General features: G+C 50.5%; 1 protein-coding gene across 4 annotated transcripts in view; it reads left to right on the top strand.

Moving 5' to 3' along the window:
* Positions 1 to 18,597, top strand: part of FAM178B (family with sequence similarity 178 member B) — a 180,874-nt gene that overhangs the window by 60,971 nt on the left and 101,306 nt on the right. For all 4 annotated transcript variants that reach the window (XM_053270225.1, XM_053270226.1, XM_053270223.1 and 1 more), the window contains exons 10-11: positions 2,369 to 2,501; positions 15,700 to 15,814. In XM_053270225.1, coding sequence (XP_053126200.1) covers positions 2,369 to 2,501; positions 15,700 to 15,814 — 248 coding nt within the window. The remainder of the gene's footprint in view (positions 1 to 2,368; positions 2,502 to 15,699; positions 15,815 to 18,597) is intronic.

Here is an 18,597-nt window from a genome sequence, read left to right as displayed (position 1 = left end):
GCTGGCAGGGGGCCAAGGTTGAGCAGGAAGGGGCTGGAGGGGGCCCTTAGCTCTGCAGGCCCTGGGCAGGGGGCCTGTTGTGTTGTCGGGGCTTTAGCTGAGGTTATAAGAAGCTGAGGACTGTCTGCACTGACTGGCAACGGCTCTCCCAGGTGGCAGGCGGGAGGAGCCTCTCCCAGCCCTATCTGTGTGCAAAAAGACAAGAGTATCTCTTCTAAACTGCAATGGGACAAATTGTGGAAATGGACGTCGGACGTAAACCCCCCCCTCATTACCTGATGTGCCTTGTAATCCCCCACCCCCGAGTTACAGTACTACCTGCATATACTTCATAACTTGTGTGTTTCTAAATTCTTCTGTGTAAATCTTTGTAGATATATCATGTACAAACAACCACTTTGTATATAATTGTGCTTTGGCATCGTACTGTATGCTTTGGTAGTTTGTTGGTTCAATTAAAAAAAATCTTGTCCTATCTGGAGATGCTGCCAGGGACTGAACCTGGGGCCTTTTGCATGCAAAGCAGACGCCCTACCTCTGGGCTAAGGCCCCATCCCCTTAAACTGGATGGCCATTAAACTGGATAGAGGGCGTGGACCAGGGGCTAGCTGGAGGCTTCTCTTCAGCCGTCCAGCCTGCTTTTGAGGGAAGGATTGGCCAGGCTTTGGGCAGGCAGGAACCGGCCTCTCTTGCTTCCCTGTCCATCCGGCGATAGCCAGGGTGTCTGAAGTCTTTTATAGTTAAAGTCGCGTATTTGCAGCCACCAAGAGAGCAAGTTCCCCTTCTTTGGTGCACAAGTAGCTTGAGTCCCTTGCCGCCGGTTGGGGTTCCTTCCCCCACGCCTCTGCCCTTCAGAAAACAATACAGTGCAATGTGCTAACCAGCAGAGCTGCAGTGCAGCCTAAAAGGGTTATTACCCAGCCCTCTGGAAAAATACTGAAATTTACTGTCTGAAATGGAACCTTTATTACTGCTGCGACGACGTTTTATTTATAAATGTATAAATAACATCTGTTATTCAAACTGGAGTGCTATCGGGGTCTCTGTGCTATGAGAGGAAGTGTGTGCGCTGAATAGAGGGGCGGCTGGATCTGGAGTCAGACCCTCCGCCCATCTAGTTCAGAGTGGGCTACTCTGCTGGCAGCGGCTTCAAGGGTCCCAGGCAGAGAGGGGGCACTCCCATCATCACCTGCTACCTGACAGGTGGAGACTGAAACTGGTGGCTTCTTCTGGAGGAGAAATGGTCTTGTGGTAGCAAGCATGAGTTGTCTCCTTAGCTAAGCTGGGTCCACCCTGGTTGCATATGAATGGGAGACAACATGTGAGCACTAAGATATTCCCCTCAGGGGATGGAGCCACTCTGGGAAGAGCATCTAGGTTCCAAGTTCCCCGCTGGCAGTATCTCCAAGATAGGAGAGATTCCTGCCTGCAATCTTGGAGAAGCCACTGCCAGTCTGTGTAGACAAGACTGATCTAGAGAGACCAGTGGTCTGACTCAGTATATGGCAGCTTCCTATGATCCTATGTTCACTTCATGTGCTCCCCTGCTGGGCTGTGGATGCTCCTGATGAACACCGGAAGCAGTCAGATCATTAGTCCATCTAGTGGAGGGCTGATCAACTTCGGCCCTCAGATGTTGGCCTACAACTCCCATCATCCTGCTCACTATTGGCCGCTGTGGCTGGGGATGATGGGAGTTGTAATCCAGAAGCTGCTGGAGAGCCAAAGTTGTGCAGCCCTGACCTAGCCCAAGTTTGGACGCTGTGTACACCCTCGTTTTCCAATCGCATGTGCGTAAGAAGCAAGGCAGGAGGTGTGGGTAATGATTGTCTGTGACACTCCTGCTGGGTTCTTTTTCCTCCTCCATCATCAAACAGCTGGGTCCAGCTGCTGGGCAGGATGGAGCCCACCCAGGCTAGAATCTAGAACAGTGGTTCCCAAGCAGGGTTCCGCCAGATATTGCTCCCCAACAACATCCCCAGCCACAGTATCTGGTGGAACCCTGCAATGTTCCCTCTAAGAGGGATTCCCAGATGTTGGTGACTACAACTCCCAGAATCCCCAGCTATAATGGCTTTTGCTTGGGGATTCTGGGAGCTGTAGTCAACAACAGCCGGGAATCTCTAATAGAGGGAACCCTGGTTGGGAACCACTGGTCTAGAAAAATAGCACCAGGAGTATTGTCTCCTTTAAGCCTGCTACTTGAAAGAGCAGGTTAGGTGCTCCTTTGTAAGTAGATCTCCTCCTGAGTAGGCACACCAGCCTGCTGGATCAGGAAAGAGTGCTGATACTACTATTGCCCTGGACAAGGCATAAGGATTCTTTTTGGCAGCCTGGTCATCTCAGACTCCTTTTCTCTTGAAACCAGATGAGGTTGGCGCAGATCTTTGGTGCCCTACGTTACAGGACATCATCCAAGCCTTCTACAATTTAGGGGCCTGTGAATCGGCTTTGTACCCTGATGGGCTTGTGCCGCTGGAATTCAGATACGAAGACCTGGAGTAAGTTTTGCATTTCTCTTTATATGGGGCATACTAGACTCCTCTGCCTTTCTTTTTGAATAATATGTTGCCCTGGCTCACAATAATTCAAATCTTGGTTTAGTGTGGGTACATTAGCATGATTGTGTGAACCCACACTAAGGGGGGAATCCCAGATTCGTCTCAGGCCATAAACCACGGATTCACACAGTCACACTAAGGGTGGTAAACAGTGTTCCCTCCAACGGGGATTCCCAGATGTTGTTGACTACAACTCCCAGAATCCCCAAGCAAAAGCCATTGCAGCTGGGGATTCTGGGAGTTGTACTCAACAGCAACTGAGAGGGAACACTGGTGGTAACCTGCATTAAACTAAGATTTGAATGATTGTGTGAACCAGGTCATTATGGCAGCAGGTAAATTTATGTGGCATAAGTTTATGCAACCCCAGCACAGCATCCCTCTAGAGGCTGCTGCTGGTGTTTACCTTCTGTTTCTTATCAGACTGTGAGCCTTTTGGGGACAGGGAGACATCTTATTTATTTATTCATTTATTTATTCATTCATTCTTCTGTGTAAACCTCTCTGGAAACGTTTGTTGAAATGCAGTGTAGAAATTGTAGTAGTATGGGAAAAGGCAGTGAGGCGGGTCTCATGATCGGTGAGACCCGCCATAACGGGGTTTGCGGGGAGAGAGGGCTTACCCTGCTCTCCCCACAGACAATCCCTGCTGCAGCCCCGGGTGGCGGGATCGGCCGCCTACATGACTGCCAGCTCCGTCACGGAGCCGGCGGGGGCTGCAGGGATCGGGGGCTACATGGCCCCCGGAAGTTCCAGCATGCTCTGCACGAGTGCGCAGAACATGCTGGAGAGACCCCCAAGCCGGGAGGCTGCTTTTTAGCCTCCCGGTTGGGGGTCTCCTTGTGAGTTGCCACGGCACGGAGCTGCGCCGTGGCAACACATAGATCTGAAAGCCCGGGTTAGCAGAGCCTTAGGAGAGGGGTAGTTAAGCTGGCTTGGGTTAGGAGAAAGCGGGCTTGGCTGCAAGCCTGGTGGTTCTCACGGTCTCGCAAAATCGGGCTAGGCTCCCTTAGTCCGATTTTGCCAGACTGTGAGAATAACCTCCGTGACTGCTTCATCCTTAGAACTGGTATAATACACGAGACTAGGATTGCACCCACACATATCATAATGCAGTACCTGCTAAGGCACCAGAATGGTCTGAAGGAGATCACTGTCGTTCCCTCTCCTGTGCTAAGACGGTCTGGACCTGGCCAAATGTTGCAAAATCCTCAGCACAGGGGTTCTCAAACGTGGCTCCCCAGATGCTGTTGGACTACAACTCCTATAATTCCCAGCCACAACAGCCTGAGGCAGTTGTAGTCTCACAACATCTGGGGAGCCACGTTTGAGAATCCCTGTCTTAAACAGAGACTGGAGATGCATCCCTCAGGGATTCCTTAAATCTAGAGAATCCTGGAGTTGCTGACTCTAAAAACAACAACACACCACTGATACCTTCTCCCTCCAACTCTGCTTACAGTTCTCTGATTCTGTGGTCAAAACACATGAAGGCCGTTCACACGATCACAGACTGGGTAGGAGACGAGTCCTACCCTAATTCAGGAGCTGGGTGCTATCCCATTTTGCAGCCGTGTGTTAGATAAAAACAAGGCCAGAAGCAGGGAGCTGAGTAGGGCAATTTTTCTGCCTACCTTGTTCCACATGATCACAAAACGGGCTAGCACCCAGCTTCTGAATTAGGGTAGGACTCATCTCCTACCTAGTTTTTTGGTTGTGTGAAGTGCCCTGTGGCTTTGGGTAGGGCGGTCTGAATGGGAGCACAGGATTTTTATTTCCTTGGACAAATGGTTTACAGCAAGTAGAAGAAGGGTGGGGGAGGATCGGCTTTCCTGGGCCTGCTAACCCAGGAAAGCCAATTTTAAATTCATCGAGTGCGCTGTGAGCAGAATGCATTATGCAAAGCACACACACATTATGCAAAGATGATTTGATTAGTTGATTGTGAACGCTCACACCCCGCAGAAGTGGTAACAGTTTACGGAAGGCTGCGCCCCACGTGCGAAGAGAACGCCTCTGCTCCTCTATTACGGAAGGGTAGGCTGAGCAAGGCAGCAGGGCAGGCAAGATGATGTCATTAGGCTGAGCATTAACACGCCCCCCTCCCCACTTCATTCCCCTTTCATTTATTAAAAATATTCACATCCTGCCTTTCTGCTTTACAATAGGACTTCCAAGGTAGCTGACAATGAGAGAAGAATTTACCCAGAGTAAACATGTTTCTTTTGTTCTTTCTCACGGCAACGGTGGCTGTTGAAGGCTGCACATGATGGTTTGACGCAGGGCTGCACAACTTCGGTTCCCCCCCCCCGCCACAGCTGTTTTTGGACTACAGCTCCCATGATCCCCAGACACAAGGGCTAGTAGGTATGACGGGAGTTGTAGTCCAACATCTGCAGGAGAGGAGAGCCGGTCTTGTGGTAGCAAGCATGACTTGTCCCCTTAGCTAAGCAGGGTCTGCCCTAGTTGCATATGAATGGGATACTAGAAGTGTGAGCACTGGAAGATATTCCCCTTAGTGGGTGGAGCCGCAGGTTCCAAGTTCCCTCCCTGGCAGCATCTCCAAAATAGGGCTGAGAGAGAGTCCTGCCTTCCACCTTGGAGAAGCCTCTGCCAGTCTGTGTAGACAATACTGAGTGAGATGGACCAATGGTCTGACTCAGTGTACAGCAGCTTTCTATGTTCCTATGTTGGAATTGTGCAGCCTGGATTTAAAGTGCCCATGCTCCAGGCAGTGTTCCCTCTAAGAGGGATTCGCAGATGTTGTTGACTACAACTCCTGTCATCCCTCACCAAAGGCCATTGCAGCTCAGGATGCTGGGAGTTGTAGTCGACAACATCTGGGAATCCTCCTTACAGGGGACAGTGGCCCTGGGTGTGGCCCCGGCCTCTTCTTAAGCCAGGGGTTCAAGCCACAATGGCTAGTCGTAGTCCAATAAAATCTGAGGAGGACCTGAGTTTGAGAAGGCCTGGCTTTAAGATCCCACAGCAGCCTCATCAATGCATGTATTTGTTTTATTGATTCATGGTGGTGGTGGTTGTTGTTATTGGACCCTCCCTTTCTCCTTGGAGCTCAGAGTCGTGTACATAGGACCCCTGCCCTATTTTATCTAACAGCCCAGTGAGGTGAGGCTGAGAAGTAGCGTTTGCCCCAAGATCACCCACTGAACCTCATGGTTACAGGAGAGGGATTTGAACCCTGGTCTCCTTATTGCAATATGCTAACCTCCACACCATGCTGCCACTCATTGGCAGTTGTCTGCGGGGAATAATATTGTTGAATGTGGGGATGGATGTGTGAGGCAGAAGCAGCAGTGCATCTCCCATAACACTTTCTAAGGCTTAAAAGTCTTTTTGAGATGTTAATAAGTGGTGGGATGTTCAAAGCTTTCGCACAAGTTCCAAGTCCAATCTTATTCACCCTAAGTGGCACAGAAGGGAAATGGCTTGACTAACAAGCAGAAGGTTGCTGGTTCGAATCCCCACTGGTACTCTATCGGGCAGCAGCGATCTAGGAAGATGCTGAAAGGCATCATCTCAGACTGCGCGGGAAGAGGCAAAAGTCAACCCCTCCTGTATTCCACCAAAGACAACCACAGGGCTCTGTGGGCGCCAGGAATCAAAATCGACTTGATGGCACATTTTACCTTTACCTTAGATGCTGAGCAGGGGCCTCGCACAGTTTTTACAGTGCCACCTGCTGGCCAGCTCCTGTATTCCAAGAAGAATTCGCTCTTCCCCCACCCCGTCACCACAAAAGTACTACCATATTTTCCCGAATAGATGGCAACTCTTTCACTTTTTAATATTTTATTGGTTTTTACAATATCTTAACAATCCAATTACATTTAATTAAGTAAATATTGACTTTCCGCTTACCAGTCTGCGCGGTTCATGTTAGCTATACATATAAACCATTGCTATAGTAATTCAAAACATATATACTCCACATTACAACTCGATTTTACCCTACCCAACCTGCTGTAATTACTAAGTTTCAAATCCTGCTGAAAGGTCCATGTTAGAAAAATAGTTCTTTAAGTAAAGTAAGAATGGTTCCCAGTCTTCTTTGAAACGTTCCAAGTTTTCATCCCTTATAAGTGCTGTAAGTTTTGCCAGAATAGATGGCAACTCTTAAGGCGATGCCTTAAAAGACAGACCTTAAATACAGTTTATACCTTTATTTACCCAAAAGAAAGAGAACTCTGAATCTAAGATGATCCCCCCCACCCCACCCATATTTAGCAGTGAAAAATTGCAGAAAACCATCTTATATTCGGGTAAATATGGTTATATAAAAGTTGGGCTTATCTTGGAATGTAAGAACTGGCCAGCAGGTGGCGGTGCAAAAATAGCACAAGGTCCCTGCTTAGCACAGAGCAGGACTACACAATTTCAGCCCTCCTGCAGATGTTGAACTACACTACAGCTCCCATCGTCCCTCACTATTGGCTGCTGTGGCTGAAGATGGAGGGAGTTGTAGTCCAAAAACAGCTGGAGGGCCCAAGTTGTGCAGCCCTGGTACAGAGAGTAAGTTTGCATGTATACCTTTGCGCACACACTGAATTTCCTCTGCAACCTCTTGCACCCACAAACTGCTATTCCCCTAGCTCCAAAGCCAGGCCCATATTTGCAATTAAAAATGGGGGCCCTGTAGCCTTCCAAAAAGACCAAAAAAGGTGCTAGGGTGCTGCAAAAAAGGTGCATCACAAAAGTGGCCAGCCCTCTCTGCCCCAGTAATGAGCTGGAGGGGAAGATCAGCCAGCAGGAGACGGGTGAAGCACCCTCCACCCACCTGCCGCTTCTCTGGGGCAAAGCATGCCCTCCCATCCCCCTTTTGCAGGCAGCAGCCGGGCTTTGAAAAGAAGAGGCTGGAGCAGAACATGGTGTCACACGTGAAAATGCCCTTTACAAGGTGCGTCTGAGTTCAGTGCATCTGGCCTGGGGTGGGGAAAGCGACAGGGCGGTTGCATCACTAGGGCACCCAACTCGTTCTTCCACCCATGCTTACCACAGGCCTGGAGAGCTGCCATCAGGGGGTTGGCAGCCGCTCAGGGGTGGGGCTGTGAGCCGGGCGCAGAGGGAAGCCGTCCGAGGAGCTCTTCGCCGCCTGCTGAAGCTGACTGTACGAACTGGCCCCTTCAAGGCTCTGTGTGTGTGTTTTTAAAGCAGACTTGGCCTTCTCGTTTTCCCAGCAGCCATGAGGGCTGGAAACTTGTCATTTTGTATGTAAAAAAAGAAGGCTCTGCATCCCCCCCACCCATGTGCTGGATTTCCTGCAATCTGCATGTTGTCACAGGGTAGAACTTGGCATTCAATAGAAAGACGAACTCTGATGGCAAGGGGTAAATGGTTAGCAGGGTAAGGGAGGAATGCTTATCTGGGCCTTCTCCGCTGCTGCCCCGAGGCTTTGGAATGCGCTCCCTAGTGAAATAAGAGCCTCCCCATCTCTGACAATTTTTAAAAAGTCTTTAAAGACACATCTGTTCACCCAGGCTTTTAACTGATACTGTTTTGATTGTTTTTCATGTTGTTTTAGAATATTGTTTTAAAAATTTAAAATAGTCAAAGTTTAAATTTGTTTTTGTTTTTAACTAATGTTTTAATGTTGTTTTTATTTTGTTGTGAACTGCCCAGAGACACAAGTTTTGGGCAGTATAAAAATATGTTAAATAAATAAATAAATAAATATCTTCACCCCCTGCACTCCCCTCCTCCAACTACGGCAAACCCAGATCAAAGCTCACTCCTTGGGCCAATCTCTCTCTCTCTCTCTCTCTCTCTCAGCCTAATCTACCCCGCAGGATTGTTGTGAGAACAAAATAGGGAGTGGAGAGAGTTATATACATGACCTTGAGCTCCTTGGATGAAGGGTGGGGCACAAATGCTGATGAAATAAATAAATTTCCTGTTCCAGGCTGAGCCGAGGCCTCCGTCAAGGCAGGGCTCAGGGAAGGGGGCACAGTGAGAGGAGAGCCAGTCTTGAGGCAGCAAGCGTGAATTGTCCCCTTTGCTAAGCAGGGTTCGCCTTGGTTTGCATTTAGATGGGGAACTATAGGTGAGCAATACTGTAAGGTACCCCTCTTAGCAAATGTCGCCCTAACTCAGTGGTAGAGCAACTGCTTTGCCTGCTGCCGGTCGCAGGTTCACTTCTTGGCAGCATCTCCAGGTAGGGCTGAGAGAGAAGAGATTCCTTCCTGGAGAGCTGCTGCCAATCAGTGTCAGCAGTTCTGAGCTGGACGGCCCAGTAGTTTGACTCGGTGTAAGGCAGCTTTCTATGTTCCTATGACTTCAGTCAGTCCAAGAGAAAAAGGGTCAGCACCTTGGATAGCTCTGAGCAGGCACACAAGCGAGCTGGATCTATCAACATAAGAGAGACATTGCTCCAGCAGATGCTGGGAGCGGACTGATGGCTGCAGCCCAGACAGACTGGGTTGGCCCCACCCCTTCCTTGTGTTGAAAAGGTCTTATCCAATTCTCTAGGCTCTCGCAGCACTGGGGGGCCTCTTCAGGGCCTCTTCAGGGCTGGCAGATCCTTGAAGGATTTTTTCCAAGTCAAAGAATGTTTGCTGGGTGTGCTCTTCTGGTTCCGATTGTCCTAGTGTTGGGGGTCCTGGTGGCACCTGGGTCACCTGGGGTTGTAGGCTCTCCCACTCTGTCTCAGCACCTGAACTGTTCTCCCCCCATTCTGGGGTGGGTGGGTGTCCCCAGATCCAGGGTCATAACCATAAATAAAATGTTTGGCAACCCCCTGTTGGGGGAAAGTGTTTAGTGGAGGAGAGTGCAGTGATGAAGCAGTGGGAAGGAGAATAAAATTTATTGTATTGACTTTACATTTTCATTGCATGATTGCAGTTTTGGTATTCGTACCCCTGCAGTATGTTATAAACCAGGTGTATATCGCCCCGCCACAAATAGCTGAAAGGGCAAATGGAGAACCTGCGAAAACCGAGGGTCTCCTGCATTTATATTTTACTCTTCTTCTTCTTCCAAGGAGCACAGAGCACATGGTAATTTCTCTCCTCGCAACAACCCTGTGAGGTAGTTCAGGCTGAGAGAGAAGTGGCTGGCCCAGAGACACTCAGTGGGTGCTGTGACTGAACAGGGATTCGAACTCGGGTCTCCCCGGTCCTAGTCTAACCATTTCACCGCACTGGCTCTCGGGTCAAGTCTTTCCCCCTGTCCCTTCCCCCTCCAATTTTCAGATCTTCAGTAGAGGCCCCCCACCGCCCCGCTTTCCAGGTGTGGGCCTTTAACCACGGGTGTGGTTTGACCCCAGTCAATGTAGTAAACCCGCATGCCTGTCCGTCCGAGGGAGCTGGAGGCCAGTCCGAATCGAGGGCCAGTGGAAGGGGATGCTCGGAGCTGCAGTGAGCTCGTGGCTGCGGGCCAGGGTGGAAGGCCCTTCAGCAAGCCTGCAGAGGGGGGAGTCCTCCTTCTCAGCATCTGCTGCCACCTGGCTCCAGCTGGCACCTCTCAATCCGTCACTTTTACGACCCACTGGGCTCCCGAACACTGTTTGAACCGGAGCAGGTTATAAATCTCAGTGATCAGCCAGAACCCACGGGGAGAGCTCGGTGGTGTAAATCTGCCTCTTTTAACTCGCCCCTTCCAGCTTCCTGAGTCAGGCAGGCAAACGGAAACAAAAGCAGTTATCCAGCTAAATAACCTCCTCTCCCCGCCCCGCCACCCGTCCCCATCCCCTCTGCTCTGTTCACCCACATCAGGGCCCTAATTAAACAGGTCTGGAAGCGAGCGGCAAGTAAATTACAGGAGGCTGGAAGGAGAAGATAACCGGGTTCATAAAGCCAGGCTGGGGAGGGCAGGCCGAGGGCTCGGCGGTGCCGAAAGGCCATGCCGCGTAGGGCTGTCACGAGGTGGATCGGATGTTTCTGGGCTTGTCACATGAAACTGCTCTCGGAGGACCGTCGGCGGCCCAGATCTCAGGCCCGGGGTGTGGTCAACGGCTCATGTGGCAGCCAAGCCAGTCCTCTTTATAAAGCTGAAGACCAACGGTCCGTTTCAGACGATTTGGAGATTGGCTGCTTGGGCTTGCACAGCCCTACCTGGGAAGGGCTGCTCATGTGGAGCACTGGATCGAGCCCGGTCCCAATGCTGTGCTTCTGGGTAGTCTGAGTCTCCCCACCCCTACCCCGGGCTATTACCAATGTTGTAGGGCACAAGTGCTAGCTCTCCCTTCTACCTCAGATCCTGGACGTGAGTCTGCTTAGGCTGCCTGCAGTTCGAGTAGCCACAGAGCTGGGTGCCTAGAGCGCCCAGCAGTGGGGAAATCCTCCTCTCTACTGTGCTCCTCATGCGGTGAAATTGAGGGATTTCTGGAGGCTGGGCTTCATTTTGCTGGCCTCCAGATGGCTGTGTGGCTCCTGGCAGCACCGCTTGTATGGGCATGGAAGCCGTGCAGCAAGAGGAACAAAGAGATAAAAATGGCACCTGAATTGCCCGAATCGATTTGGGTCAAATTGGGGGTGATTCTGTTCTACCCTGAATCTGGCCCTTTGTTTTCAGGGCCATTCGATTCAGGGTCGAATCATTGAATCGCCCCCAATTTGGCCCGAATTGATTTGTGGGTGAATCAAATAGCTGATTCAGAATGATTCAAATTGCTGAGCTATATGCCCACCCCCTACAGCCCCACCCCCAACCGGGAATATCTTACAGCGCTCACATGTAGTCACCCATCCAAATGCAAGCCAGGCCAGATCCTGCTTAGCAAAGGGGGACAATCCATGCTCGCTTCCGGTAGACCAGCTCTCTTCCTCCATTGCTGGCTTTGGCTCTTGCCAGCCTATGACCCCTGCGTTTGACCCTGGATATAGGTCTCCCACCATTCCTTCCAAACTCTTGACCCGGAGCCCTGCGACATCTAACCACGAACCCAACTTCACAGCCTCTGTCTGGGAGGGATTAAAGCCTGGTCTCTTCTGAGCCAGGTGTAGCTGCCCCTGCCTGGCAGTCAATAGGCACTTCCCGCCCACGGGATTAACAGGCAGGTTTGCTTTGTTAAGGCTGCATTGTTACCCGCGCCCAGGCAAGCTGCCAGCTCCCCGCCTGCTGGTTCTGGCCTTTGTGATTTGCCCAGCGCTGGTTCCCCTTCCACCCCCCACCCGCTCGCTCACGCACCTGAGCAAGAGCAAACTGAGCTGTTTTTACATAATGGCAAAGCGCTTTCCTGGTGTCTTAAGCTGGCTCCCTTCCCCTTTGGTTCTCTACCTGCCCATAGTTCTGGGAGCAGAGCATCTCACAGGTAACTTGCAACCACCCAGGCCGGGCGGTTTCTCCAGAACGGAGGCCCCACGGTTGAGTGAACCGAGCACACGAGGGTCGGATTTCCCTTCTCACCTTTTGGCTTATTTACACAGCCGAGGATCTACGGTCCTTTCAGCCGCGCTAGCTGCATAAAATGTTCCTCTGTGGGAATGCGCTTCTTTGAGAAATAATCTGAGCAGAGCATTTGTATTGAACCCGCTACACTGGCACTGAGAAAGCAGTCTTATACAAAGCAGTCGTGAGCAGGATGCTAGTTTATAGACTCGTTCACACAAGCACCGTCAGGGTGGTTGGAAGCCAGATGCGCTTCCAACCTGCGGGCACGTGAACTCCAACTAGGGTTGCCACATTCTGGCTTTCCAAATCCGGGTGCCTAATTTGCATATTATGCAAATTGGATTGGAAATAATCTTTTGAGTGGAATAGTGAGTGCATGTTTTGCTCCATAACTCCGCTTCTACTAGAGCGTAGCTTTAAAAAGAAAAGAAAAGAAAGCTGGAATCCGGGTGAAACTGGATGGGCTAAGCAATCTGTTTGAGATGCTTGAAATCCGGGTGAAACCTGAAATTCCGGGGGGCATGGAAACTATAACACCAATAACTCCAGAATGGATCCCACAATCCAGTCTGGCCTCTGTTGGAATAGACACCCAATATATCAAGGGGTTGATGGGGTTGTTGACGCTGCCTTCATACACTAGTAGAAGGGTTTCCCACCGTTGGTTGCCCAGACGTTGTTGGAATAGAAATCCCACCATCTCACCACAATGGCATTTGGCCATCGTGGCAGGACGTGATGGGAATTGTAGTCCAACAACATCTGCTCAACCAATGGTGGGAAGTCCCTGATTTAGGGCAATATTGTCTAATATGATGGCTCGAAACCACATATTCTTTGAGAAAGAACGGATTAGACTCAGCCAGGGATTGCCAGCCTTGGGCCCCCAGCTTTTATTGGGCTACAACTTCAATTGTCCACAGCCACAATGGCCAAAGCATTATGGGAGTCCAGAACATCGGGCAACAAGGGTGGGAAACCCTATACTAGAGCGTTCAAAACAGGGCTCTCTTTGGGTTTGAGGGATCCCTTGGCAAGATGCCTTCCAGTGGGCCCCCTCCTCCACGGGTGAGCCCCCCTGAGATTCAGGGGAGGGGATGTCTGACTTAGGCAGTGGGTCATCTTTGCTCCTCTTGGTGACTGCTGGCGGGCAACCGTCATCTTTTTCTGACAGTCCCCCTGACATGAGTTTCGTTCTGGCCATTGCTGGTTAAAAATGGCAGCTCCCACTCTTGGTCATTTCTCCCCCCACAATGCCCCTGGAGAGCAACACTGTATTGCAGGCACTGTGGGAAATAATGGCAGCTGCTAGTAGCGGGCACCATTCTCCCCCCCCCATCTCAGAATGACACTTATGTCAGCGGCATGAGGGAGGGGGTGTTATCAGCTGTCTGTGCCCCCCAAGAGAAATCAGAAAGACCCATGGCAGCTGTCCAGAAAAGGAGACTCATCCACAAAGGAGAGCGTTCTCTGGGAGGGCAGCTTGTTGCATGCCCCTTCAGACCTGGAGCCGGCCCTCCTCCTCCTCCTCCTCCTCCTCCTCCTCCTCCTCCTCCTCCTCCTCCTCCTCATTATTATTATTATTATTATTATTATTATTATTATTAATTTATTACATTTGTACACCACTCCAAGCTTTCATCTCTGGGCAGTTAAAAATAGTATAAAACAAGTTAAAATATATACAAAAACTTAAAACAATTTAAAATCATCCATGAATTAAAACCTTAAATTTTTATTTTATTTTATTTTTTACACACTGGTTTAAGCCTTGTGTGAAAATGCTTACACTCGAGCATAAATCAAAGCTAAATATGAGGCGTGTGTGTGTGTATGTGTCTCCCTGAGGAAACGAAAATAGTGCTTGTTTTGATCAGAATTCTTGCCCACAGGATGGATAGAGTTAAAAAATGTGGTATTAAGAAATGAGATATTTCTTTCCCCCTGATTAAATTATACAGTCTTCAATGTAGGTCAGATTTTTGAGCAGAAAGCCTTTTAATAAAAGAGAGAGAGAAAGAGGCCTTTTTAAAAATCACTTTCAGTTACCAAGAAGGGGAAGAAATAAATAAAAGAGAAGAAAAAGGGGGGAAGCAGAACTCCCATCTGATCCTGCGTGTTCGGTTTCAGCCCAAAGCAATCTGAGACGGTTGAGAAATGGAGCCTTGAAACTGGAGGTTTCTAATGGGGATGAATGGTGGGGGCCGAGGAGCGAGCCCCCCAGTCAGATTAGCGGAGCAGAATCCGGAGCAGAGCATGAAATCGCCTTTTGCTCCACGTCGCCACGATGAAAGCGCATGTTGGAAGTTTCCCCCCATGGGACAGAATAAAGTTATTTCTCAAAATAGCAGCCAGCGATATGCCAGGCTTGAGCAGTGAGGGGAGGCGCAAAAGAAAGCATGATTATCCTCTCGGCTGGGTTTAAAGATCCCTGCTTACCAGGGAGGGTCTCTGTTTTCTGGTGCTGGTCCCTGGTAAATCCCTGCCTCCATCTTCTCCTTGCTCTTGCCTTGTGGATCATGCCTTGCTAAAATTTTGTCCCCGTGAGTTGCTTGTATTCTGGCTTTTCCAGGTTCATTCCCTCTCTTGATTCTCTGGAATCAAAATCTCAGAAGTGGGGTGGTGATGGACGCATCTGCCTCTAATGCATGTAAATCCACATGCATGATTATGGGGATGGGGCTGTCACAACTTTGCATGCAGAAGGCCGCAGCTTCAATCCCGGCAGCATCTTCAGGTAGGGCTGGGGGAGACAACTGGGTGCTTTCCAAATTACCCACTCAACAGCGGCAAAATGCTCCAGTTTGGGCAAATCACATTCAAAACGTAAATAGCAAAGCGCCCAGCAGGGGGAGCTGTCTCGCAAAAACGAACAACTGGAAAATACAATAACCTTTTCACGCCGGACATACGACGTTATAGCAATAAATCGCAGCAATTAAATCCGAAACAAGGCATCGGAAATGTGAACGGCACCCTGCTGTCAGCGTAGGGACTGCGGAGTCACAACACAGGGAGTGTGGAAACACACTTCAGAGATACGTCGTGGCCCTGTTGCAGGGTCTAATCTGGAAAGCACCCTGAAACCTCGGAGAGCCGCTGCCAGTCAGTGTAGAACTATAGACAATCCTGAGCTGGATGACCATGGGTCTGACTTGGTATAAGGCAGCTTCTCATGTTCCTGTTAAGAAGACAGAGGGCCCAAACAAGACCCATTTGCTTAATGCTGACTAGCTCATTTCTTTTACACTAAATAGCCAGTCTGGACTCTCCCCATGCGGATCAGGACCACGGCATGGTGGGGGTGGCTTTTAACAATAACCCCATAGGATCATAGGAAGCTGCCTTATACTGAGTCAAACCATTTTGCCATCTAGCTCAGGATTGTCTACACTGACTGGTAGCAACTCTCCAAGGCTTCAGGCAGGGCTCTCTCCCAGCCCTACCTGGAGATGCTGCCAGGGATTGAAGGTTGACCCTTTTGCATGCATGCAGAGATGCTCTTCCGTTGAGCTATGGCCCCATCTCCTAATTTACAGCTGTTGGCACTCCCATCCAAATCCAAATGCAACCCAAGACAGGCCTGATTAGCAAAGGGGGCAATTCACGCTCTCTACCGCAGGTCCTGCTCTCGCTCCCACGTGTAAGAGCACAGTTCCCGTTCATTTGGGTAGAGCTTAGGCAGGAGAAATACCCAGTGGGTTGTGTCCAGTCGTCGTGAGCAGGCAGGGAGCACAGTTTGGCGAACCTTGCTCCCTCTTTGCTGAGCCCTTCCTTCCATCTCTGCCTGCAGGTTCCGGGATCCTCCTCCTCCTCCTCAGGGGTCTGCAGATGTCAGCGGCGGGAGCCTTTCTCCGGAAGCCCCAGGCCCATTTGCCTTGGCAGCCATGCTTGGAGATATATTCAAGGTAGGCAGGAGCGAATCCAGACAGACATAACTGCAGCAATGGACCCACTGTGGGAACTCACTAAGGTAGTTCACACGGTCATGGAGAGGTTAGGCAAGCATCCTGCCCAGCGTCAGGAGCTGTGTGCAATCCTGGTGTTCAACCTTTGCTAGCAAAAACCTAGGAAGGAGGTGTGTGTGTGTGTGTGTGTGTGTGTGTGTGTGTGTGTGTGTACTGAGTGTGTGAGAGAGAAGAGCTTGGTAGGGTGGCACTGTCCTTCCCAGCTATCGTACCCAGCATTTTAATGAGGGAGAGGGAAAAGCTGTCCTGCCCAGCTCCTTTCTAGCAGACAATCACACCCCCACCCCCACCACAACCTACGTTATTACTCACAACCCAAATTCAGGAGCACACACAGCTGCAAAGGCCAGGTAGAACGCTAGTCCTGCTCAGTTTCCGATTGTGTAAATGTTTGGGGCATCTCCTCTCCTAGGTTCTCCAACTTGCAGGAGAAGCTGGATTGAGAAGCCAGGGGCTTCCCAAGGCATTGCAGTGCCTGAGCGAGGTCCCCAATGCTGCCTCGCCCCATGCCCCTGGTGGGGTCAGCCCCCTTCCAGAACTGACCCTTGCAAGCTTTTAAAGTGGGATGGGGGAGGAGGGACGGTCGCCAGCAGTTTCCTCTCCTCTTCTTGTCCTGCTTTGCAAGGAGTGACACAAAGGTGCTTGCAAAGGTCAGGTTCGCTTCACAGAGCTGCTCCGAAGGCAGCAGCAGGGAGCATTTTGCCACCCCCAATAGTCTGCCACCTGAGACAACTGTTGCGCTTTGCCTCAGGAAAGGACCGCCCCCGAATACAGCACTGATGGGCTGACCCTTGTGTCAAGCACAAACCTCTCCCTGCTTTTTCGAACAGTTTAAGAGGGGGGAAAGCAAATGCAGGAGAAGAAGGAGAACACAGGGACATCGAAATCTGCCTTCTCCCAAGTCCTGACCATTGGTCCCTCTAGCTCAGTGTTCTCTAAACTGGCTGGCTGCAACTCCCCAAGGTTTCAGGCAGGAGCCCTACCTGGAGATGCTGCCAGGGATTGGACCTGGGACCTGCCTATGGAGGAGAGCTGGTCTTGTAGTAGCAAGTGTCCTCTTTGCTGAGCAGGGTCCACCCTGGTTTGCATTTGGATGGGAGACTACATGTGAGTGCTGTCAGATATTCCCCTTAGGGGATGGAGCCACTCTGGGAAGAGCAGAAGGCTCCAAGTCCCCTCCCTGGCAGCGTCTCCAAGATAGGGCTGAGAGATATTCCTGCCTGCATCCTTGGAGAAGCCGCTGGCAGTCTGGGTAGACAATGCTGAGCCAGATGGACCAATGCTCTGACTCAGTATATGGCAGCTTCCTATGTTTCCTATCACCTTCTGCATTCAAAGCAGGTGCTCTTCCACTGAGCTAGGGCCCCATCCCCTGAGGGAAATATCTCCCAGCAGACAGCACTCACATGTGCTTACCCACCCAAATGCAAACCAAGACAGGCCCTGCTTAGCAAAGGGGACAGTTCCTGTTTCTTGGTGGGAGAAGAGCCAGTCTTGCAGTACCAAGCATGAATCGTCCCCTTTGCGAAGCAGGGTCTGCCCTGGTCTGCAAAGATATTTGGATAGGTGACTACATGTGTGAGCACTGCTGTAAGATATTCCCTTTGGGGGTGGTGGTACCACATCTTTGCTGCATTCAGAATGCAGAAGGTGATAGGAAACATAGGAAGCTGCCGTATACTCAGTCAGACCATTGATCCAGCTGGTTCAGCATTGTCTACCCAGACTGGCAGCGGCTTCTCCAAATTCGCTCCGTGGCAGCCTCTCCAGATTGAGCTGGGAGAGAAGTTGCCTGCAACCTTGGAGAAGCCGCTGCCAGTCAGTGTAGACAATACTGAGCTAGGTGGGCCATGAGTCTGACTCAGTATATGGCAGCTTCCCATGTTCCTAGAGCTGTTTATGCAGTGGCCACAGTGATGCTACCCAGATATCCTTATTTCCCTCCCCCTTGTCCCTTTCCCCTTTTTGTTGTGGCTATGAAATTGCAAGCCAAACTGTCAGTTGCCTTGAGTGAAGTGGCAGGAAAATGGTATATGCAAGTCGTCAGTAAGTAATCCACCTTTCCTGCTACTCACCCGGAGCCTGGGGGAGAAGCAAGGAAGGTGGCTTATATGAAGGATTGCAGCAGCAAGGAAACAAAATGTTTTTGCTCTGTGTGTGGGGGAGAAGCAAGAGGGAAGGACATATTGCAGGCCTCTTGCCCAGAAATGGGGTGGTGTTGGGGCGGGGCTGGGTATTCACTTGGACACTGGCCCAGAGGCGTAGCAAGGTTGGAGTGGGCCCAGAGACAAGATTTCAAAATGCCCCCCCCCCACTGAAGCTCAGCTCATGAAGTAAAGAAATCTTAAGTGAGGCTGAATAGTGGTAACAAAAAGCATAGTGAAGAGAGATAGAGAGATCGATGCACCTCTGTGCCACAATAGACCATCATCCTAAATTAATTTTAAAAAGGTTTTGTAAATTGTGGACGATGCAAGTCATTAAATGGTCCTAGAGAAAGACATGCGGTTCTGGTAGCTCCAGGTCTGAACACTCACATCCATTTCGGAGGATGAATACAACTGAAGGAAGCCCGGGCAGGTACGCAGTTGGGGGAGTCAGTCATGTGACTTGCCGGGGGGGGGGCAAAGCAGTGCACCCCCTGACAACTGTCTCCTCTTGCCCTATTACAGTTACGCCCCTGCACTGGCCCGAGGGAGACCAATTTGGAGGAGGAGGCAGAG

The sequence above is a fragment of the Hemicordylus capensis genome, chromosome 8 (genome assembly GCF_027244095.1).
Source record: "Hemicordylus capensis ecotype Gifberg chromosome 8, rHemCap1.1.pri, whole genome shotgun sequence".
Lineage (NCBI taxonomy): Eukaryota > Metazoa > Chordata > Lepidosauria > Squamata > Cordylidae > Hemicordylus > Hemicordylus capensis.
Note: the sequence above shows the minus strand (reverse complement) of the source record. Positions and strands in the feature narration are given on the sequence as shown.